Genomic DNA, 27,101 nt, shown 5'->3' with positions numbered 1-27,101 from the left:
AGAATTGAAGGAGTTGGTTCATTCAAATATCTTGGCCTATTCCATGACTCGAAGTTCAATTGGTCTGCTCACACTTTGTTATCTAAAAAGTTAATTTAACATGATTATTAGGCATCTGTATCACAACAGTGTATATAGTTTATGTAATGTTACCTTTATTTTTTATTATGCAATTTTTTATTCTAAATTGCAATATAGAATCGCTTGTTGTTTAGGAAGCTTTTCTTTTAATCTTCTATAGCCACTATAGAAAGTCAAAAAAAATGCAGTTAGACTGATTCATAGAAAAACTCGTAATGGTTCCAAATTTTCAACCAGTTTCTGAGAGTCGTATTCTTCCATTGAGAAATATGTTGGTCTTCTCTAAGATACTTTTCTAAACTTTTTACAATTCTGGTAATTCTTGCAGCAATTATTTTTGTTACACAATTAAGCACTGTTATATCTCTTTAAATTCGGCATTCTGATAAGTCGCCTTTTTCGGGTATTTTGATTGTTAATCTCTTTTTCCATTTGAAGATTTCTCCTTTTTTCCTTTCTGCATAGTTTTTCGTCTCAGTACATTGACTGCTGTGAGTTCACTTGCCCCAAACAGTTCCGCTGGTATGCCATCAAATGTGTAGAAAACATAAATATGAACGCTGTACTGAAGAATTTTTTAATGCAATTAATAAAATTTTAAATGAGATTTTAAATTATATTTTGAAATTTTCTATTAAATTTAAAAACTTTTATATTTTTTATGAATTCTATACCTAATCGATATAATCTGAATAACAATTTTCATTTCCATATTTTTAATATAGACCTTGTCGGACGCCTACTTTTTAATCCCCTATTAGGAGACAATTTCTATATTAAAATTTATTTTCTATTAAGTCAATAAATTTTCTTCAAGAACAAAAATACAAAATTAGTCATCTGTGGAAGACAAAAATGAGTCGAAAGAACTTTCAATAATGCCATTTCTGTAATATATAAAAAATATTATTAAAAATTTTATGTAACGTGGCAGTTTTCTTATATTTTATGGTTTTTTTTTCTGTACTTTCTACTAAGTTCTACTTTTACATACTTATGAAATTTTCCATTCGCGTGCATAAAAATTTCATGCTTATGTAGGCATTCTTTTATTTCCTCATCTTTAAATTTATTTTTCTTTACAAAAGTAAAAATTTACATAAGTTAGGTTGTATTTTTTTTTTTATTTTATTTTAAAAATCATAAGATTCTTATTTTAAATATTTTAATATTATTTGATTCGACAACACAAGACCATGACCAAATGACCATATTATTAAGCAACGTTTTCCCGTACTCATAGTTACTTACTTTATATAGGTACACATACCAATGTGGGATTCAGATTTTATGCTTCTGATTACGTAAATAAAATATATATTATTTTAAAAAAAATTAAATAATACTAAGGAAGAGTTGTTCAATTTTTAAGTTTCTAGATAGATATAATTGAAATTTACCCGAAAGAATCCGAGACTAAGATTCAACTGAACTAAATTGAAAAAAACAAATTCTGAAACAATTTAGCCGTGTCTCGGTTCGTCCTAGTAATAACTTAAAAGCCGATAGAGCTATGATCTATACAAAAATTTTATGAAGAGTTTATGGTAATAAATACTTTGATCGAAATTGTAATTTAAACAGCTATATCATTTCTTGTAAAGCAAATCCAGTGTAATTAAAGTTATAGTCTATCAAGCAGTCACCTGTGGCATATTTGTTGGCCCACATAGAATAACAAGTTCGTACGGGTATCACAGAATTGACATGCTCAACTCTATTTTTCTCGTTTCAAATAAAAATAGTATCAAATATTTGAGAGATTTGTAACTTACGACTTTACTTATATTACTATTGATTTTCCTTTCGATTAAATATACTTCCACTTTTTCGGCATTTTTTATTTATCAGCAAACCTTAAATTTTTTTTAATTAAAAATTATTTCTTGTTTGAATTCATATAAATAAAATTAATTTTCATTTAAATAAAATATTTTTAATTAAAAAATGGAAAAACTCACTACAAATGTTAATTTTTTATTCCTAAAATGAAATATATTTTTTTAATAATTTATTAAAGTTATCGATCGTATATAAATCCAAGCTATTTAAAATTAATGTGATATATAGTATAAAATATTGCCATTCTCGGTTAAATTCTTAAAAATATTATCGAAATATCAATATTATTAAGCAATTGCCATAACATTGCCATAAAATTTAATATTAAACTCATATTTGTACATACACAGATACAAGTTTACAGATAAAGAATTTTGATTCATTGTGATATAGTATAATCAATATCTGAAAGCCGCCAAAGTTATCAGTGTAAAAATTATTAGCTAATATAGTACAACTAACCGCTTTACATTTGTATATAGCGACCAGTGCCGGATCTACCATATATGCAATGTAAGCATTTGCAATGGGCCCCGTAAAACGGAGGCGCCCATTGACAACTTAAAAAAAAAACTAAATTTTAAAAAACAAAAAATTTTTTTCAATTTTTCAATTACGAATTTTCAAAAAAATTTTCTATTTTTTCTATATTTACAGCGAAATTAAATTGATAAAATGTATGTAAAACATACGAACATTGCAAAACAAAAAGCTGAAATTCAAAGCTTTAATTCTATGACTAGTCTTGCGTTCATCATGATAAATTTACAAGAAAGTGATTTATAATGCGCAATGTGCAATGTTTATTGCATATCATTCATTACTTTGAAAGCTAAAACGTTGGCGCACTTTTTAGAAACTGGGTATAACGCCAAACGATGTAGAACCGTGCCTGATAGCGATGCATGAATGAAATTGTCAAGCAACGCACTGTGAATGTGCTAGTTTGGGTAAAACATAATAAAAATTTTTGACATTTTCTTTCTCCGTTCTTTATGTACATATATAACATGTGCACAACATAGGAATACGTACATATGTTGTATAAAAATGACATACAAAAGTCCTTGACTTTACTATGTTTTCATCAAGTTTGTGTTCTTTTAATAGGAAATCGAAACAAGAAAAACAAAAATATATGAAAATATTTTTCACAAAAATTAACATCTATGTACAATATAGAATACATACAAATATTCGAGAACTGTATACACACATTTATACCTGGGCATAGTGAGAAAAATATAATCCATATGTTGAACAGTTCTTATACATATATGTATCCAGCAAGAAATTTCCGCTTAAATCTTAAATAATGGAAAATATGATATTTTAAATTGGAAATTTCTATGTATACCCTATACGTATGTATTGTTATATATGAAAATTCTTTAGAATGGAGAAGCTTATATTTATTATATACAAAGCTAATACATAATGTCATCATTTCGTTGAACTACTTTGAATAATACGGCGAAATGGATATGTACATATGGAAAACTGTGTACAAGTTTTGATCCTTTGAAATTTATATGAATTTTTTAGTATACAAATAGCAATATGGTAGTTGTTCTTAGCTTTATCTAAAAAACATGTTGATTTTGGACAAAAGGAAATAAATAAATAAACTACAATAGTTGAGATTTAAGATGTCATAAATTATTCAATTCAAATTTGTTAAATTTCATGTAAAATCCAAAAAAAAAGGTAGTTCCATTTTCAATAAAATTCAATAATCATCTTTAATTAATAGTTATTTCACTGGCGAATTATATGAAATCGAATTAGATATCATTAGATAATGGCAATCAACTTTGTTTAAACAATTGAAAGCACCTCCTGTTTTTTAAAACATTGATTAACAAAAATGTTGTTTTATTGCATATTTCTGGGAGGGGAACAACAATAATTAAAAGGACATTAACAAAATGATAGGACTTATAAGGTGATAGATATTGACGTGGGTGCCGGAACAATATGACATAGACGGAAATGAAAAAGCCAATGGTCTCGTTGGAAGCGAAGCGACAACTTCTTTCGGGTGCCGAGGGCAGCGATTCTGCGCGCTCTAAATGGTTGGGAGGAACAGGCGAGGATCGATCATTGAATCAATTGCCCCGACCTATCTTATTCCAAAAAATATTTCTCTCCTATAAGAGCGAGGAGTCGGGAAACTGGCCACACTTGGTCATCCAGATATGAAGCTGTTAGTGGGTGTACTCCGTGGACATTGCCTCTCATTGATTCATCTGAAAAGGATGAACAATGCAAAGGGCGAGGTCTACCGTCTCTGGATGGTATGTGCGAGGCGGTGACTCGCGTACGACTGAGATGCTTCGGTCTGAGTTTGCCTGCTATATTGCAATTTGTCAGTAACCTAGATATAGTCAAAATTTGGTGTCTTGGAAAATATTGACATACTAAAAGACGAATGCACAAAACTAATTAGTCATTTTCTCATTTTATTGAAAATCTGCTATTATTTTTTATTAGAGTTCTAGCAGTTTAATAGACTTATCTACAATATTGATTTAGGATTTTTATAGTCGGTTGTTTTCTACTTTCAACATAAATTTACTGAATTACCTTCTTATATAAAATAAAGTTTTTTTATTAAAATATTTCATCAAATGTTAAATTATATATACATATATTTACATAATATATATAAGCTTATTATTCTAATACAATAATAAACATTTTAGGATTTAATTAGTAACTGATATTTGAATTTATCTTCACCATTTTTTTTATATAATTACCCTCCTATAGTATTAATCAACTTATTTATTTTAATACAATAGACACATAACATATTATTGTGTATTTTTACAAGGACATTCAATACAACCTAATAAAAAAAAACATTAACTTTAATTTGCTAGGATTCTGTTTATTTATATGTACACTTGTATTTTATTGGTAATTAACATTGTTATACCAATTAAATATAGAATTTTCAATTGAAATCGACAGTATTTTTATTATATTATAAACACTTAATACATATGTATATATTATGTGCGTATGTATGTATGTATGTACTGAATAAAATGTTATAGAACACATGTATTCATATTCATATTTATGTATGTATGTATGTCTTCTTTCTAATACTCGTAATGTGTAGGCGTATTATTTTATTTACATTTTTATTTTTACATATTATTATATTTTGTTTTGATTACGGTATATATTTAAGTTAATTAAAGAACATTGAAGGTATTTACATATGTATGTGATTGAGAAGAGAGAAATTCACATTAAATTAAATTTGATGAGTCTAAAAATGATGTTATTTGAAAGGTTACTTAAACTTACTATAAATGGCTCTTTTTTTTTAATATTTTTATAATTGACAAATCGGATTTTATTTTTTTGAAATTCATAAAAATATTTGTAAATTAATTTTCTATTTTTAAGATTGTGTAGGAGATTTTTTTTTCATTTTAAATAAATTTTAAGTATTTTATTCAATACTAAATTCCATTTAGAGATTTATTTTATTATTTATCCTATACTCTGTCTCATTTGAAAGAAAAAACTGTTACAAAGCTCTTTATAATAATTTCAAAGCATTTTAAATAAAAAATTTCGCCTAAACTTATGCAACAAAAGACTTCAATATAGTCTCTCCAACTTTCTCTGTTTGGTCTCCCCACATTTCTTTGCCTTTGGGAATTTCATTCCAGGGATTGACGCGCTACAGATCTTACTAAGCGTTGCAAGGTCTGATTAATTAACTTTAATTTTCTTTTTTTTATTTTATTTTCGTATATTTGTATTCAAATTCGGATACCTCCTCAATATGAGTACGCTGAGATTCTTCTCATAGAGAGGGTACCCAAGTGATTCAGTGAAACGACGTCATTATTGTATTCCAGAATTTGTAATGTACGTGAGAGCTGTCAACTAATTCCTTTACATAGTGATACAGCCTCACTCTTACATTTGTCTAAGACAATGATGAAATACAATGGGGAAAGGGGGCGTTCTACTTTCCTACTATCGTTCTTATAATGGCTCATATTTTGATCACATTATTAACCAATTTATATATATTCCCCAAACATTGTAAAAGTAAATAATGTTCCTCTTCCTATATGCAATTAAAATTTATATTTAATGCGCAAAAAAAAAAGACTTTTTTCATATTTTTATTATCTCGGAGGATTCAATACTGCGCGCCTACCAGAAAACCTTGAATTTCTTTCCTACAATATATATTATCAGTGGATGACTTAACAATATAAATCTAACCAAAAATTTATTGAAAATAAATTACTTTCAAGATTACTTTGCCGCACCATTTTTGAAATTTTTAGAAGAAAAAACTTGTGCTCTGATTTTTGTTAGCATTGATAAAATTGATAAAATATGATTGCAAATAAAAAAGCAAATTAAAATTAAAAATTAAATATTAATTATTTTCAAGAAGCAGGTGCATCTTCTTGAAAATAGTACACAATTAAACTACATCTATTGCTGTATTGGGCTACCTTAAACGCAATATTATACTAAAAATTCAAATTTACTACAACAATATCCACCAAATTGTAAAAAAATTTCAAAAAATAAAAATGGGAATTTGATACTCACTTACAATATCTTTAAAAATTCAAAACTCAAAAATTAATACTTAAAAAATAAAAACAAAATTAAAAAAGACACCAAAAATCGCTTAAAATTTCTAAAATTCTTTTCATTACTCAACTGGAATTTCGTTTCATTCTCATAATTTCAGTTCATATATTTACAAGAGAAAGAAAAAAAATTTATTTTCCCAATTTTTTACAATATCCTCTGCAAAAAGCTTCTAAAAAAGGGTAGATATAGAAAATAAGAAAGAAAAGGGAGGAAAAGGATCTATAATATGTTCCCCAAGATGAAAACAAATTGTAACGGTAAATGTAAATCGGAAGTTGTAGGATAAAATTTCTAAAAGCAAAAAAGAAACCAAAATGACATGAAATACAACAAAAAAACGCAAAAGAGAAATCAGAAAAGGTCCGGAAAAATTATATTATGCGTAGGCATTCGCATTCGTTAATTCGCTCTTTCGTTCATTCACTTAAAATTACACACTATTTTTGTTTTGGTTTTTTTTTTTTTGCTAAAGAAGGAAAAAATTAATTTTCAAACTTTCAACATTGAGCCATTTTCCGGCTAAAGATTATTTTGAAAAATCATTTCGGGATTATTTGGTAACTCATAATTGGAAAATAATTTTACATTTAAAGTGGAGTAAAGAATATTAAAACCTTAACTATAGTGGACGATCAAAAATTTTCATTAAATTGTGCTTTTTTGCCTTGGTGTATTCTAAAAATTATAAAAATTCTCTGAACTCATCACTGAAATTTCATTCGATTAAATATTTTTGATTCAAAAATGCAACAGACGGGAGACTAAAAAAATTTTACAACAAAAATTTAAAATATTTTTTTTTTGGTTTGTTGTTTTTTCTCTTTTTATTTAGTAAGAAAATGGAAAGGATTTCCGTAGAGGTTGAATTTTTATGTATTTTTAATTTTTAACAAAATTTCCATCGTCTTTAGAATTTTCTTCTCTGTCATAAAGGATAAAAATCAAAGATGATTATTGCCATTTGCCAAAAACACACATAAAATAAAAAGAAAATACAAAAAATGAAAAAATGAATTTAAAAAATTTAAAAAAGGACATTCAAAGAAAATTATTTTCCTGATATTAAGAAAAAAGAGGGAAGGATTTTTTTTTTTGTAACAGTAAGTCTTTTGGAAGGATATCATTAAGTAATAAGAAAAGGGTTTGTTTACCATAGTACAAAAAAAAAATTAATTCAATATCCTTATATTTTTTTTGTTGTAATATCCTTATGACAATATTTTTGTTCAATAATGTCTTCATCATTTTCTTTAACATACGATTTCAACTTTAAAAAAATTTCTTATCAATAACCTTGAATTTTTATATATTTTGTAATTTTTCGTTCTAAATGTTGTGATAAGGATAATTTAGTATAAGCATAATAATAAAATAAAAAAAATCGATTCTTAAAATATCAAAAAAAGGGATGATATTTGCACTAGCTTTATATATGTATGAATACTGGGGGCGATGTTTTCGGGCAAAATAAATAAGTTTGCAAATTTTCTGGAATACAATAAATATCGTAAAATTTTCCTATAATTGGACACACGACTGCCAAATTCCATAAGAAGCTTCCCCTTCATACGCCTCACGAAGGTGTAGAAAATTGCACCGATTTTTTGTTCTCAAAATTCTCAAAATGGTTTTCGCTCTAATTTAGTATAATTTCTATAAGAATCTAAAGTATAAAACTACAATAATCTAATAAATTATCTCCATCTACACTTACCAAAACAATAGCATCCCCTTCATATTTATTCGGAACACTTTGTATTTTTTAATAAATTCCTAGAATATATTTTTCTTCTCTTCCTCTTTTTCTTCCCCGCAATTTGTTCATAACTGATGTTAACAATGAGTGTTGTTCACTGTCAGGAGTAAATAAAAAAAAACATCAATTCAAATAAAATGTAAAAATTTAGTGAGCGTAAAAGAATTAATTTTTGAGCGGGTTTAATCCTCCTAAGTACCTACATACATAAAAAAAAAGGGAAATGTTCTTTAAATTATTGATTTTGAGTACATGTGTAGACCCCCTACAGTTGACTTACACTTGTATCTCAAATTATTTATGCAATATAAATTTTAATTATTAAAAATCGAATAATGAAAAATTGTGTTTTTCACATTCGCAAAATGAGCCTGAAAAAAAAACAGGAAAATATGGTGTATTGTTGTTATAAACCTTTCAAAATTAAGCTTTTAAACAACATTTTAAATTAGATAATTTATTAAATATTTGGTCCTAAATATATATTTAAAATATACTCAAAGGCATTTCATTATTTTGAGATATCCTAAATTTCGTAGTGATTCTTCCGAAACTAAAAGTATTCCTCTATCTAAGAAACAATAAATTCACAAATAAAATTTCAAATATGTTGGATTACTTTTTATATATACCCAACTCAGCACATTATGCTCCAATTGGTGTGGGATACAACCCTGCAACACTACCCTCCACACTCATCTCGTGATAAATTCAACTAACTTGAAAGGTTCTTAAACTTTCTTAACATATAATGTAATTAGGAATTACCTATGTGGGAGGTTAAAACTTAAAATTACATTACATTTTTAACAATTAAACAACTTTAACTTATAACTTTATATTCCGGATAATTCAACTTATATTTATTGATCAACAATTAGTAGGTGCTGGTCATAATTCAAAATATCCATATAAATTAAAAATCAATGTAATCAACTAGCTTTATATAAGAACATAAAAAAATATCATCAGTTGTCACATTATAATTTATCCTCTTGCATATTTAACTTAATTAGAAGTCAAACAAAAATAACTTAATCTTCTTTAAATAAAATGCTTATTCAAATAATACGTTAATTAACCAAATATCACTAACTGCTACTAATAATAATATAGTGTGCTTAATTTCACTCTACATATTATATAGAATTTAATGATACATTTTATTATACCTAATTATTATCATACTACATATATTGAAAATACTAAAAATTAATTCAATTCTATAATAAAAATATCAAACAACAAAAAAGGATTTAAATTACTTACTGCATTTGAAAGTAAGGGTTAAAACTTTATTTAAAACAGCTGTGAGACTATTTAACTTGCCACTTTTTCAAGAACTGCTTTGCCTCACAAATAATACGATTAAAAATGTTTCGAAGGCGATAAAAATTGTTAGGTTATCAACAAAAATCTGTAACTTCAAGTTTACCCGGTGCAAATAATTGAAATTTTGAAATCGTACAGCCTTATAGGTCATCGGAAGGGTTTATTTCTAAATTTTTTTTTAATTAATTGCAAATTTTCATTTCAACAATTCGATAATTATGTTAAAATAATCAACATCTTCTCCAGATCATGACGTTATGATGATTTCCGCTGATCACAAGGCGGTTCTGATTTCATTTTTGAAGAAATAAAGTTTCCAAAGGCCCTTAAGCTTCCCAAACAATGACTCCAACAACTCTCAAACAACATGAAATGACTCATTATTCTAAATATAAAAGTATCCGTGAGCTACATTTGGATTGATTTCACTCAATATACTAAAAGTTTGATTGTTCTTTTGTTAATGGTTTTCAAATGTAAATTTCTTTACGATAGTTATCTAGAACATACTATCTACTAATGCTTGACGTGAAAATTAAATATAACAACTTGTTTGATGAGTAATTCCTTCGTAAGTTCTGCCTTAGCACACTAACCACTGCTTCTCCTACTTATCTTCAATGTTTTTTATAAATTTTGTCGTGTTTTCATGACAGTGTACCATGTTTAAAATTTTGCGAACTTTAGAGCTTGGTTTTCTAAGGATATAATCATTGAACAAACATACATCCCTTATTGACTAACTTTTTTTGCTTCCCAAACACTTAATTTTCTTCGATTCAAATTGTGATTATTTGAAAAATCAGCGACACCGACAAAAATTCTCTCTGAAATAATCAAAAATTGTTATTTTATTATACATAATGTCAAAATATAGTCATTAGGAATTTAGTTGTGTGGAAAATTTTGAAAATTAAACTAATTTGATAAATTAGGTTGTGATATAATTTCGTAAATGTTTGTATACATATATACATATACATTTAATAGTTCTTTTAGTATATTCTCAAGTAATTTGTAATTATTTATTAACCAAAATGTAGTCAATAAGTTATTCGGTGATCTATCATTAAAATGAAATTCTTTAACGATATTTTGTAGATTTAGCTATATATAATTATAACACGACTGTATAATTATATTTCAGTAAAAAACATAAAATTTTAGATGAGTACAAGCCAATAATTAAATATGATAATGGGCTTATAAAAGTTATAGAAGTAAAAACTTTAACCATATCTGCGATGATTGTCTTTCGGCCTATTGCAAGGGCATAGTAGATGTTTTTGCACCAATATCGACGTAAAATATCGTGTCAGAGATTCTGAATAAAATAACCTCCTTAGAAGTTAATTGATATTGCTATTCCAATTAATTGTCTGATAGATAAATTTCTAAAATCTACTCCAACAATAAAAAAAAAATCAATGTTGCCTTAAAGAAAATTATAATAAGCCATGTGGGCTAAGCTATTAATTCCTGTATTTCAAACATACTTATGCATATGTAGGTAATAATCCAACATTTTAACTCTATCGTTTCAACATCCTACAAACTTCTCTTTGATAGGGATCAATAGATTAAATATAAATTGTATAATGTATGATCAAAGGAAAAAGGGTAAAGAAAAAAAGGACTTCATTTTGTATTTCATATAAAATACACATGTAATTTACTATTCCATTGTCCTTTTTTGTATATTATTCTTTTATTTCTCCTCTTTGTTTTTATGAATTAGTATTCTAAACAAGATATTCCTTATTTATATACCACTTGTATTGTAATATGTAGGTCTCTATGGAAAAATAAGAATAATGATTGAAAATTATTTTTATATACTTGTTTGTAGTTCTTGTTGCTACTTTTGTTTCTCACTCATTTTTTCCTTCTCTCTCTCTCTCTACTCCTCGCTTGATGTTATTCGTTTAAGAGAATCCCTTTTCTTTCAATTTCAACAACTTCTCAAGTATGCCTCCTATTCACTTATTTCAATCAAATTATTTTCTTCTATTCTTGATTTTCTTTATTTACACAAAATACAAAAATAATATAAAATACTGTAGTTGGTCCTTCTCTAAATAATGTTAAACAAAAAAAAAAAAAAATAATTGAGTGAAATTGTTTTTATTATCCTGAAATCAATACTTTCACTTCCTTTTAAAAATATAAAAAAAATAGTAACAATAAAAGTGAAATAGAAGAACGGACAAACAATAATAAAACCTAACATGCAGAAAATCAGGAATATTAAAAGATATACGTCTGTACATACATAAAGTTGTTTGCGTTACATAAAGAAGAAGAAGGGGGAAGAAGAAGGGGGAAGAAGAAGGGGGAAGAAGATGGAGGAAAAGAAAAGGGGCAAAATGAAATTAATAATTTTAACATAAAAACTTTAATGGTTTTAATAAAACATTTGTGGCGACAACATAATTAGAAGAAAATCAAAGTGTTTACTACAGAATTGATTTCTTAGTAGCACTGTTTTTGGCACTGGTTATCAGACATTGAAATTCAAGTAAATATCGTTAAAATTATAAAATTTCCACCTTTAGTAGAGTTACCACTGTCTTTGAAAGGCAACTTTGTTGATTATGTATATTGCAAGAGAGAACTGTGTCTGATGTACTTCACGCTAGACAAAATTCTTAAATGGAATTAAAAATAATCTTGCCATAACAATCGGTTTGGTCCTAAAAGATACAGTCCTAAAAAGACCAACCGGCCGACAATCTGAATGAACTATGCTTCGTTAAAAAAAGGTGGCTTTACAGCAATTCTTCAAGACGGAGAAGTTCATATACAATTTAGTGCGATCACAATACTTTCCTTATTGTAAATACGATAACGTAAATAAAAAAAACAAATACAATAATAATGAAACTTACTATTGGTTTTTCGATAACAATTATGAAAGGATTTCGAAAGGATAACAAATTTTTTCAATAATTAATTATTATTTTTCCTATTTTTTCTTATTTCCATTAATATTCACTATCTACACAATACATATAGTATTCAATATATATTCCACATGCGTTTATATTGTTTAACATCAGACGTAGGTCATATACAGAGGCACATGTATTTATTTCTCTCTCTATATTACCATAAGAATGAGTGACTGTTATTTGTTGAATGTTTGTATAAATAAAGTTTGATTTGTGTACCCACATAATAACAGCAATCATATTATTATTATTGTTTTTTAGGTTTGTATATAATGTAAATATGTGTGAGTATACAATGTTAAAGGAAATTTTTAAGAATGTATTGAATTAAGGATCATATTGTTATGACAGTAATTATTTTAAAATATACACATGTACCAATGTATATTGAAAATGGTCAAAGGATAAGAAAATTTTTGTTTTGTCTGAATATTAATTTGTAAGCAAATATATTGATTGATTATATTAATGATGAATTAAATTGATTGATTGATTAATTAACATTAAATCAATGGAAAAATTTAACAAAAGAGAAAAAAATATATTTTTATACCTATAACATGGTTGTTTACTTGGCATAGTAAAATCAGTTTTCAATTATCATGTATGTAGGTGTAAACATTATTTTTCATATATAGATAGGCCGATTATAGTTTGCCACTGATAAACTGCAAAACAAGGCACCACAGCTATAAAAGCTTATCATAACATTTGATCACTTATAAAGACTTTGTCTGTTCCACCTTTGTTATGAAGAGCCAGATTACGTTTTCGTAACAAAACCAGTACACACAGTCTTTTATCAGCAACAATTTGGGCACATAATAGCCCTGCTCACTATAACCAGTAATAACAGCAACTGAAATTGTGGGAAGACCAGAAAAAAAAAAGGTTTTATAATAAAAAAAACTTGCTTACCTTATTTCTAATTCATAATCCCAGCCAGAATTATAGCATTAACAAGCATTCCAATGCAGTAAGAATATGGAAATATCCGGATGACTAGCTTAGCAAACATGTCTTTGACCATCAAAGCCGGCAATCCTATTTGCAGCAACCTTGGCCTCACACTTCATCGTGAAATATAATGGAGGCAAATTTATAAAAAAACTCCTTCAATATTATATGTAAATGCACCAGTGATTATCACATACGCAATCTTTGAGTTACGAAGTTGATTTATCCTGGATCTTTTTCTCCACTAAAACATTAAATCATGCATTGATCATTGGAGGAACTGTCACCAAATGCATATGATCCATCACCCTTAGATTTAAATTCCACAACTTTTCACTCAGACAGCTACACGTCAAAAAGAAATGTCTGCGCCTTCTTAAAAACTGATTCGATACAAAGATTCCATATGAGATTTTTATCAAAAGTGACCCTTAGGGACTTCACGTCTCCCAAAATGTTTATTTCCTGACCAAATACATACTAAAACCATAAAACCATAAAGTTTTCTTTTTCTAGTGAAAGGAACCACTTTGGTTTTGAAGAAGTTTTGGTCTTGCTCGTTGCACCACCACTGTGATTTTGTAAATAGTTTGCAACAAATCCGAATTTATACAGCCTTGTAATGTTTCTGTAACCTATGCTCAACAGGCTCCTTCAAATGTCCAACTATACTCCTTCAATATACTCCTTCAAATGTCCAACATTCAAAAATTTTCTAGGGACAGTTCCAAACGTAACTACGCAAAATAATGGCTACGCAGTAATAAAAAACTTATCATAAAAAATTTTTAAATTATTTTAAATTACACTCACCACTTATGTCTTACATACACCCACTTGAATGCTGAAATTATCTTGATTTGAAATCCTTCTCATTTAATATTTATGATTCCACATAAAAAACGGGAGCAAATTTAACTGAAAATATAAAAAACCTTCACTTTAAATCCTAAAAAAAAATTGTTTTATTTAATTAAAACTTAATTTTGAGTACATGAACTGAATTTCTGAATTGCAGCTATAAACGGATTTTTATGCTAAAAACAAATCTAATGAAATTAGTTACATTTTTCATTATCCTTTAATTCATTTTCCTTTTTTCTGATTTCTTTACCTCTTTGTTCTTCTTTTTTTTTTTAATTTACTTAATTTTAATACTAAATCTTCTCTTAATTTTATTTTTATTCTCCGTACTTATGCGCTTTTGGCCATTTATGAAATAAAAATTTAATACTCAAACAAATTACACTGGAACAAAAAAAAAATTCAAAATCATTGCTTTATGGAAAAAAAAATTTGCTCTTACTACACTGTTTTTCAAATGGTGAACGAATTCATTCAAAAAAAGGAGTATTGTATATTATTCCCTTGAAGTATATGCATTGCATCTGCATGTATGAATAAGTTATACAAAGGAATTTAATAGATATATTAATATAGTAGTCAAGATTGCATATAATACCAAGAGAAACTATTGCTGTTCTGTTTCATTGCTATCATAATAAGATTATAATAACGGTTATGTGACCTGTTCTAATGTTATAATTGACATTTCATAATTTGAAGTTTCGAAATTATTTCAATTTTAGAATATCTTTGTTTTCAGACTTACTCAATTCTTGTTTTTTAGAAAAAGAATCTTCAAAATAATGATAAAACGTTTAGGCAACTCAAATAATATAAGAACTTTTTCTTGGGTATAGGACCAAAAATATATGTGTATTGCCCCGTCGGCATACTAGGTAGTGTATCATCGTCGTTTTTCCGATTTCGATTCAACCCGAGCATTTGCTGTCATCTTAATGGCGGTAAGTGAATGACAGGATGGTGAAGGCCTTATAAAATTTTCCTTCAATATTTATCGAATATTTCAGTGATAGCTTATCGAGCATTGCGATTCAACTGTCTGTTTTGAATATTAAGACTGTCTTCGCTCTTTAATTTCAAGACATATGATATTATTATGAATGATTAACTATCTCATAACTGATAAGAACTTTAATGATTACCGTACCAATATTTTTATTCTGTAATGTTATTTAATAAAACAAAATTAGGTACATATAAAATTTAATATTAAATACAAAATTTTGAAATTTCTAAAATAATAATAATTTCTTTCATTCATTTTATTTTCATTTATTTACAGATAGAGCCATAAAACGTTTTTACTTCACTTCCTTACTATATGCAACCAGGTGTATGGAAACAAATTAAAGTTAAGCTAATAACAATAAAAGATTTAATATTTTTTTTAAACAAACTGAAACAAAAGTACAACTAATGGATACAACTTTATTTTTCCTGTAATTAATTTTTTTCTTTAATTTCCGTTTATAATCCAGCATTAATTTGATCATTGCAATTGCATCTGAATATTTGTGTTTAGAATATATTTATGAATTTTGTTTTCATATCGCAAACAGGACTTTTTGTTTTACTAAATTATTAACAAATGCAGTAGTTACTCTAAAAGGAGGGCACATAAATAAGGAGTAGGAATATATAAATTAAAAGAATAAAACTTTTGAATCATATTCTTTGTTCAAGAAGAATAAAATGTACAAAAGAAACATCTACATACATATTTAAAAATCCAGAGTTGGAAATCTTGAAAAGAACAACTTTAAAAAAAAAAAAAATAAATCATACCAAAAAGAACACTTCATTTTCTAAGAAATTAATTGTGAAAAGTTGCTGATTCCAGTTAAAGAATTATTTTGCATCTAAAAGATCATTTGGTAATGAATTGAAATTGAAATGATAATTATCAAAACACAAATCTTATCTTACTACATCATACATTAATTTAGTTATATAATTATTTTCTTCAAAATTTTTAATTACTTTTTCAAAACCAATTACGAATTATACAACAAATAGTTAATAAAATTTCAAAATAGTTCCTGAATTATTTATGCTGTTACAAGAATTATCGTCCTTCAAATAACAAACTAAACACATTTATTGTACATTCAAAATTAGAAACTTATCATTACAGTATAAAAATCCAGCAAACCTCTATAAACAACAGCAAAATACTACGTATATATATAGTTCCTAATAGGAGAGAAAAAATTTATTACAACAGTTCCAAAAAGCAAGTACTACATAAGATAAGAAATATAAATATGAGGTACAACATTAAATATTTTAAAATATTTTTGTATTTAAAGTGAATCGAGAACAAGATACCGGATTATAAATAAAATATATTTGAAATATAAAATACATATGAGAAATAATATGCAGTTACACCCATAGGATGAAATAGAAAGGACAATAGAGAGGGCAAACAAACCAAAAAATATAATAATATTCCTGGAAAATTGATCGCTTTCCTAAAATTATCCTTCAGCTTACCTACTTTTTAAATTTTTGTTAAAAATTCATACGTTATTTTGCACCCAAAATGTACAATAACCACAATATATATGCATTCATATATAAAAAGCATATAATATAAATGAGTAAATAAGAATAACAACAGGATAATAAGGATAATACATCATAAATAATATTAAAATATTTTTGTAATATAAATTATATAGAGTTTTAAAAATATTATTCAAGTACATATAATTTTTATCATAGAAAATATATTTTTGGACACAACGCCAAAACATTTTGGACTTCATATTATATAAAAAAAAAAAAAAATTTATTATAATCACACATTTTGGATATCGTGATTTTAGAAAATTATATACAAGATACACAAAATAAATTTGTGGTTTTTTTCCACCAATAAAACTGTGAATGATAATAATAAAAAAAAATATTTAATGTTATTAGATAAATTAGATCCTTAAATATTATTATTGTAAATTATCCTTGAGAATTTTATTATTAAAAATATTAAAAAATTTAGTGTAATTGGTTCACATACAAATTATATGACTTTTTTGTTTTAAAATATTTTACGGTTTTAAGTTTTATTATACAAAGACAACCCTATAAATATATATATGTATATATTTATAAGAGAAATAAATTAAAATTTTAACTGCATTGAATTCATAAAGTATTAACCAGGAATACAAGTTTAAATGGATTTTTTTGTAATACATAAAAATTATCCTTGTTTTTAATTTTTAATAAAAATTATATAAATTAGGCAAAACAAATAATAACAATTATACAAAAATAATTATTAATTTTTGCTTTTTTTTTTTTATTTTTCCAAATTAATTATTAAAATATATCGGATACATCGATTTAGACCATAAATCAAAAATTTAATATTTAAAATATCATAAAAAAAAAACATTCAAAATGTATGAAAATTTGAGTATTTATTTGGGTGTAAATAATATTGGTGGCTCTAGTATTATTTTAAATAACAATAATATTAATAATAATAATATGAACACAAATTTAAGTAATATTAATAACAATAATATAAATAATATAACAACAACATATTATAGTAATTTAACATTAGAAGAATTTAATCCATGGTCAGTTGAAAAAGTTGTATCAATGGTTGTGCCTGTATTTTTTGGTATTATCGGTTTAGCTGGATTATTAGGAAATGCATTAGTTATATTAGGTAAGTGGGTAAATAAATACATATATTTTATTAAATTATTTAAAAATATTTTTGAACTTCTTATTTATTGTAATTACCTACAACCCTATATTAATGGTACAGGCACATTTTAAAAAAATATTATCATTTTGTTTTTATATAACGATATATAAATTCGCGACCAATTTATTATTAACTATATTACTTTTTTGAAAGCTTATTTTTATTAGTTTCAAAATTTTGAAGTTGAAAAATTAAATATATTATAGTAACATCTTAACCTTAATCAGTTAAAAATATTGACGATTAGTAATGATAAATCACATTGTTATTCAGTTTTAAACTATGGGAAACCCCGGTTCCTTTGTATGTCGAATTGATTTTAAATATAACATTTATCAAAAATAAAGAGGAATTTAATTATCATAGAATACGTTAGTAGGATTACAAAATCATTTTTACTTACGTGTGTTAACCGCTTTCAAATTTTGAATTATTTATTACTTAATCTTTTATTTGTAATTGAACCGGCAAGTTTTTATTCCAAATCCTGCTTCCAAAATCAAAAAAAAACTTGAAAATTTCACTCATTTTAATTCCAATTTATACACATTTTATTTCGATACTGGTGCCAAGACTTGGTCCTAATTGACCCCAGAGCTTTATACTAATTTTTAGCTTTGTAACGTGCCATCAAAAAAACATTTTCCAATCCAGACCATCGAAACTACACGAAAAATTTGCTGCTATGCTAAAATTATAAAATTTTTCTCTATAAAACCAACGTATTTTAGTATCCCAACTACTTAAAATAATTAAAGTGCTAATTACCTTCTCTTAAAATCTCATAGTAGGATTTTAGATGCTTCATATATTGTTAATTTGATTATAGCTTCTTTAAAATCTTATAATTTGATCTTTTTCCAAATTATTGCTTCCAAATCTTATAAAATAGATAAAAGTCCCAAAAAATTTCCGTTGAATTTTTAATTTATTTAATTTTTTTTATCCTACATGCGTAAATTTCAAATACAATTTTATTCCATATAACAGCCACATGTACATAAGCGACATTTCTCCAATTACAATATTTTTACAGTTCTATAATCATGTTGTTTATTCTGAAATATGACCACGCGCTTTTATTCACAATAATAATTTTAATGGAATATATTTATATGTCAAAAAAATTCCATCAATCAACTATGATTTTTTGAAATATTTATTAGAAAATTATTATTATATGAATTTTGATTTATATAAATTATGAAAATAATATATTTTTTTAAAATACTACAAAATTTCCTTCCTAAAAATGTGCATATATGTTATGTATTTTATCAATGGCAATGATGTAATTTGAATATTAAAAACACAAGAAAAATTTATTTAAACTTCAATATTTTTACGAATGACTTAACAATTAAAATATTGTCATTGGTTTATATTAAAAATAAATATGTAAATTTATTTTTTTGGAAAATACAATAAATTTAATATAAATCAATCATGAATCATAAATAATTCTACAGGAGAAGGGACTTTTATAATATAGTAAAATGACTGGAAAATCATAAACTAATTCAAATGTTATAATAATTCAAGGATACATAACAGATTTTTTACAACTTTTTGAAATATAGTAATAACTATTATACTACAATTACAGCACACCCGCAATTAGTTTTATGTTCCACAAAAGCCATTATAATAAAGTCTTACATCGAGCTTATAAAATTAATATGTTTCCTATTAACAAAATTTTTAGTTAATTTTTATTTTAAAGTCAAAAATTTAGGTCACTATTTTATCTAAAACATTCAAAATAATTTAATTTTGTACAAAACATTTTGATTTAATTATTTTTTAAAATCTTGTATTTTGATAAAACCTCGGATACAAAAAGAAAAATATTTGCATTTATATTTTTTAAATATTCAAAAATATGATACAATAATTTTCACCTGAATTATTTCATGTATTTTAAAATCAAATAAAATAGAAATATTCTAAAAAGAATGCAAATATTCTCAACAATAAATAACATATTTTAACAATAACATTAAACAATAAAATTCTTCCTTTATTGTTAAAGCCAAATTTGTTGAAAATTTAAGCAAGCAAACAAAATAAAATAAATATTTTGTTATAATTTAAAAATTTCATAAAAATTAATCATAAATTTTAAGTTCAATTCTTTGGAATTACATTAAATACATATTTTTTTGAGTTTATGATTAATGAAAATTTGAAAATATCCAAATTTATTAATAAAATTACTTTATACCTTTTTTTGTTCAATTAAATTGAAGCATTAGTGTTTTTATTTGATGCTTATTCTTCAGAGCACAATTTATTGTGAATTGATTAAGTGAATACTAGATGCCGTGTATGTATAGTGGACATATTATAATGATCTCATTTAATTATGTGTAAAAAATCAATGAAAAATAATTTCCGTCTTACTTGTTCACATTAATATTATTTTATTGTATTGTGAATTCAATAAGATTTAAATGTGATTTAGTGGCTTGTTTCCACCTTATTAGTTTTATTCTAAGAAATCCATTAGAGATGGTCTGATATTTCGACATTAACTTATGGTAACACACCAGTATATTTTTATATACATATGTATATGTATGTAGTTTGTATGGAAATTTTTAACATCTCTAGTTGTGCAGCTTTTTTGGCTACAGCTTATTTTTTATGTTCCACCCTTTATATGATAGTTACCAGTAGATTTCTTACTTATTTTTAATTCGACCCAGCCTGAACAATTGCTTTCCTTCATCTGCAACAATTGTATCTGAATCGAGTTAGAAATCGTTTATTTTTTCCTTTCCTTCTTAAGTTATAATTTTTAAATTTTTAGTTTTCTTTTATTTTCAGCTTTAAATAGTATAATTTTTATTAATTTATGTTTCACGTATGTATGTAGTTTTTACATCAACAATTTAGCCGTTATTTCTTTTCTGGTCCCATTTTCAAAAATGAATTTGACACCTGACAGAACTACTACACTTTAAAAATTCTTTTTGAAATGACATTTGATATTAAGTCAAGTACAAATTATTATCTTAAAGCTATGTTTGAACATTACAAACTCTTAAAAATTACTTATTAATGGAATTCCTTACGTATTAAATGTCAACATTCAATAATAATTGTAGATTACTCCGTCATAGAAGTAATCTTTTACAAAATCCACCTGTAATAGTAGGTTACTTCATTGATATTTAATTTTGGAATGCTCTCCTGATCTTTTAAGGTTTAATTTTTTTATGCAATTGTGATAACAATCCAAAATTATGCTTTTAAAGAAAAAGTCCTTACACAATTCCAAATTGTGTTGGAATTTCCACTATTAGTGTGACCTAATATTGTAACACTTACAAGAGGGGTATACTTCACTTATGTGTTCATTCAAAACTTAAGACCATTGAATTACAATGACTTTTTTTCAAACAACAAGTGAACTGAAAACAATTACGAGTACATAAAAAACAAAATTGAAAATTTTTCAGAAAATAAAATTTAAATATTTTTATACGTTTTCTGCCTGTTTTGTTTTTTTTTCGGTGGAACTTCATAAGAACAAAGCAACAAAAAAAAAATCTTGTTAGCAGCCTCCCACTCAAAAAAATTTTGAATTTCACTTTCTCGTTTATTAAAATATTTTTGTATCCTTAATATATTTATGATAGTATTTTTATATTATATATGTGCGTTTATTTTTAATATTTTGTGAATACCATTATAATATTTAAATAATTCTAATAATATTTTTCTATTTCATTATTTTGCAAATAAAATTATTTTTAATAAAATAGAAATATTATTTGAATATAACCTTCAAATACTATGAAATTTCTAAAAAAAAAGAATGTTATCCTTAATATTGTATACAAATAAATTTTGTTTTAAATTATATTAATATTGTTTATATGGGAGTTGAAGACTGAGGGAAGTATAGAGAATCATTTACTGTGAAGAAGCTGAATAAAATTTTCATATCAATAAAAATATTATCCAAAAATAAAGGAAAGAAAAAATAATTTAGAATTGTTATGGCAAACGGATGGTAGATTTTCAATAATAATAATAATGTTTTCGAGGAAGGCATCATACTATACAATGCCTTCCATCTAAAAATTAAATGACATTTTGACAATTTCATTTTGATTATTTAATAAGTTCCAAGAAAATAATCTCTAAAAAATATAAATAAAATATGTATGTATGTCTATATACATAATGAAGATAAAATTTTTATTTTTATATTTTTGATTATTCTTTAAATTTTAGAGTATGTGCCAATGTGCCAGATCTATGGATCACCTGAGTATTTCTAACCCCCACATAATATTTATTAAAATTTAAGAATAGAAAATCTGTCCAGCATATACATACTTATTTGCTAAAAAACAGGATACAATACTTTGAATCAACATTTTAATATCTTACTTAGGAAAATCGAAGCCATTTATAAAGGATCTTTTAAATTTTGCATTAAGTACGTGATTGCATACTTATAATTAAGCAGAAGTTAAATCGAAAATGACAGCGAAAATAAACTCTCAAAGGTACTAACACTTTGCCAATAACATAATGATTTTCTTAACTCATTTTAAAGCAAAATTCCACAATTTATATTTAAAATTTCTACATTTTACACAAAAATTATACGGCTATAAATATAATTAATTCTTAAATAATTTTTTTTAAATATCCTGATGTAAAGAAAACAAAATGAAAAATCTTTTCAACAATGTCATTTTATAAAATGTATAACAACACTATTTGACATGTTTTTTGCTCATTTAAATTATACGCCCTCTATATAATTATTCGGTGTTACTTTTAAGAATATTTTCCAACTGATTTAAGAATTAATTATAATACTTAAATATTTAATTAAAATTACAGTGATTTTTAAACTTTATATAACTTCTTATTGATAAAAAATTGCTCATATTATTTCTGAATTTATTTCCCACCGTTATTTCAGAAATTTACAAATCAACTTTAATATTAACAATAAGATCATGTAATCGATTCCTCATACAAAATTCAAATAACGTCAATCAATTACCTATATAAAATAATTGAAATTATCGACCTCTGATACAAATATTTATTCAAATTTTAATTCTGAAAACAATATTTTAAGAAACGTTATTACATATAATTTATTATATATCCTTAAAATAGCTTAAGTATTATACCGTTACATCGTTATGAACAATCAAGGATATACCATTTTATTCAGAAACAACAAATGAAACAAATCAGAAATACTATCAAATGAATCCAACAACCATCTACATACATATGTACAAGATGTAGAAATCATTAATTTTATTTAACGGTTTTGACGCTTTTCCAATTTTTTGATCTTTTTCTTATTTTTATTTATTTCTTCTCCATTTTCATTGTGAGTTTTTTTTTCTATTTTCAATGTTCGAATAAATTATCCTTTTATGGGTTCTCCTATGTGTTATATTATATTGTGGGTCACATACATATGTATGTAATGAAAATATGTATAAATTGTTTTATAACACATACAGCCCCGCCCCCCCTCCCCGACAACTTCTCGTCTTATATTTCCTTCAATCTGTTCATTTTGTATTCTTTTCTACTTCTTGTTTCTTTTTTTTATTACTTAATTTAGGTAAAAATAACACGTGTCAGCTTAACACTTTTTGTGCTTATTTTACAATTTTATTGTTATTAGGCTTTTTATAGTTATAACCTACATTAGTTACTCTAGGTATTTGGAATAAAAGTATGTAGGTACCATTTACTATTCGTATTACGTTTAATTTACATAAAAAGACCGTTAGATGTATTTTCTTTTTTTTCCTAACATGACGGCCATATGTAATGTTTTCATGTAGTGATTTTAATTATTATAAAAAATTCAATGGGTTTATATAAGGATTATAAAAAGAGAGAATTAGACCTTGTTTTCTAGATAAAATTTAAAGATAACTATATAGGTATATGGCTTGAGTGCTTTAGATTAACATTTTGAAATTGTTTTAGTTTAAGTATGTATGGAAGTCAATATAGTTTTTAGATTTTTACATTATAATATTTTATATGTCGGAAGTTATTGTAAATTTAAAAGAACGTTATTGGAAAATGTATGAGCTTGATCTAAATTATACAATACTAGAAAAAAGTGTAGTAACTTAACATTTGCATTCGGTTTACAAAGAAATGTAAGCTCTTGACACACAGTTTTTTAAACAAGAACCTCTAAAATTCTTAGTTTTACAATCCAAAAGTATTGATTTTCTGAAAAGTATACTAGCCTGATAGAAATATTGTCAGTTCAAATCCAATTTAATGCCATGTTGTGAATTAGATCTAAAAAAAAATCAATTTATATATTAAAGCGTAAGAAAATGATTACAAAGCAACATTATATAGTCTTACAATATATTTAATATAATAAGTTAAATAGATTCGTTCAATTACCTCGTTCTTTTATATTCCATTTTACTTATTACTTCATTCCTATAATTATCAACCATAAATTATAATTTAATACCAACAGTATATCTAACAAAAAATTTTATGGGTATTATACCAAATAATCCATATAAAAGTTTCGCTCCATAATAATAAAGTAATAGAAAAATAAATTTTTAATTAATAAAAACAAAAAAAAATATATATTATCCTAATGTTTTACATGTATGCCTATAATATACAAATCCTGATATTAAATTGTAATTGAACATAAATTATTCAAAATGTTTTATATAATAAAATTTTTAACAACTTCATCGTTTATTTCGATTAACATAAAATACATTCGTATGTATAACATTATATCTACATATTAAACTACTTGTGATAAAGTATTATATTCAACAACATTTAATATAATTATATAATACGTTCTTATTTTCATGATAAATACAAAAATTATATATTTTAAATATTAATTAACTTTTTTTCTATATTATTGGTGTATTTTGTCGTACAGTATTTTGGATCTTATACTGCTACTGAATAAAAAAATGATAGTAAAATAAAGTTATTGTTTTTATTCGGATTAATTTTCATTGTATACAATCGATTTAACCATAACAAAATTTATATTTCCGAAAAATCCACTATTAATTATTCAGTTTAAAAAATGTATAATAGGTTTTGCAAGCTATTATAATTACTTAAATCGAATAATACATGCAATGTAATGGTTTGTTAAAAGGCACATTTTCTTTTCTGTATAATTTGTCTGAAAAACTGACTAAATCTTATTAACATTTAAGATTGATATTATTGCGAACATTTAGAAAAAAGGTTATTATGATTTCTGTAATTGTTTGTAAAATTCCGGATTTTTATTTTAAACTTTTGTAAGCTATTTTTAAAAAAAATGCTTTGTATATGATGACCAACATTTCAGATATGAAAGAAGATCTCAATTTGATTAGGGAATTTGAGTTTTCCTTGCAATAATTTTCTTATTTACAGTGTATTAGCTTTGACATATTGATACAGTTTCAATTCTCTTAATTACATTTTGGATTTTTTCTTAAGGTTATGATACATCTAAGTCAAAAGTAGGACATCATAACATTTGGTAGTTAATATCCAGAGGTTTTACAAGTATCATTCAGGTTTCTTTGTACATACTCATAAAAACTGCATAAAATCACTTGCTGAATTGAAGTCACATGATGTTTATTTTGAAGTAAATTTTGTTTACAATTCACAAAATGATTTTCAATCGGTTGATCCTTTGATCCATTGATTCTTCAACTTTATATTTCTTCAGTGTTTAATAAAAACAAAAATTCATCCTTTAATAATAAAATTATATAATATACAATTTAATTGATTGATATTTTAATTAAAAATGTGACAGTTTAATTATTGTTTTCCTTATATTTTTTTTGCCAATTTAAGTTTTTTTATTTTTTCCTCCTTTACAACTTAAAAATTAATTATAATTATTCAATTCAAACATAAATACATAATATGTTATTTTTAGTATCTCTTTTAATATAAAACAAAATGAAAATTTTAGAAACAAAAATACATTTCTAATATAAATTCAAATTTGTATTAATAACAAAAAAAGGGAAAAAGTGGAATTCAACATGCGCGCCTCTTTAAGAGGTTTTTCTTGGCTATTATATAAGAAATTTAGATTTACTTGTAATACAATGGTTTGAGGTAAAACTCGTGCAGGAGAATTTAACTTATAAAACTTGTTTATTTATCCGAAATAAAGATTTTAAGACTTTATAAAGGATATTGCTTTTATTTATATGAATTATATATCAATTTTTAATTGTTCAATAAATTTACTTAAGTTTTTAATAATTATGTTCATTATTTTTAATAAAATATTTATTAAATTTAATCAGTAAGTAATTATTGATAATCAAACAATGAAAATTTGATTCTCTACATTGATAATATTTTTATTGAATTATTAATTTAAATTATTTAAATTTTAAAGTGAAATTTTGAATTAATTTAATATTAAAAATTATTTTACATATTTAAATTGTTCTTAACAATTACCAAACCATACTTAAAGTAATAATTTTTTTCTGATTTTTGTTAAATGATTTTCAAATATTTCAAATGGCTAGCATTGTACATAAATTTACTTGATTGGCCGCAATATTTATACGTTTTCTGAATAATATTCCTACATACTATTAAATCTACTTATTTTATCTGGAGATTATTAATCAATTGAACTAACAAATAGAGCCAATATCTATCATACTAAAAAAATATTTGAATTATTATATTGTATTCAATGTTCCAAATAAGATTCTCTATGTGACTCTTTCTAAAGACAATCACTCAGAATCACTTTCTTAAGATTTAAAAAAAATAGAGATCTTAATAATTCGCAAAAATTTGGCCTGTGCTTTACTTAACTAAATTTAACTATGTTCTATTTAATTGACTCTTTATTATTAAATTTTAAAATATGAACGATATTGATATAAGAAGTTTG

At 24.9% G+C, this 27,101-nt stretch overlaps 1 protein-coding gene and 1 long non-coding RNA gene across 2 annotated transcripts in view; both read left to right on the top strand.

Moving 5' to 3' along the window:
• Positions 1–17,568, top strand: part of LOC129607639 (uncharacterized) — a 182,976-nt gene extending 165,408 nt beyond the window's left edge. The window contains exon 3 of the long non-coding RNA XR_008696828.1: positions 15,716–17,568. This is a non-coding gene — a long non-coding RNA (uncharacterized LOC129607639). The remainder of the gene's footprint in view (positions 1–15,715) is intronic.
• Positions 17,569–17,809: 241 nt separating this feature from the next.
• Positions 17,810–27,101, top strand: part of LOC129607674 (allatostatin-A receptor) — a 96,008-nt gene continuing 86,716 nt past the window's right edge. The window contains exon 1 of the mRNA XM_055518826.1: positions 17,810–18,118. Coding sequence (XP_055374801.1) covers positions 17,842–18,118 — 277 coding nt within the window. The 5' untranslated portion in view covers positions 17,810–17,841. The remainder of the gene's footprint in view (positions 18,119–27,101) is intronic.

Source organism: Condylostylus longicornis, unplaced genomic scaffold, assembly GCF_029603195.1.
Source record: "Condylostylus longicornis isolate FDR11 unplaced genomic scaffold, ASM2960319v2 ptg000028l, whole genome shotgun sequence".
Classification (NCBI taxonomy): Eukaryota; Metazoa; Arthropoda; class Insecta; order Diptera; family Dolichopodidae; genus Condylostylus; species Condylostylus longicornis.
The sequence above is the reverse complement of the archived record's forward strand: the minus strand, read 5'-3'. Positions and strand labels throughout refer to the sequence as shown.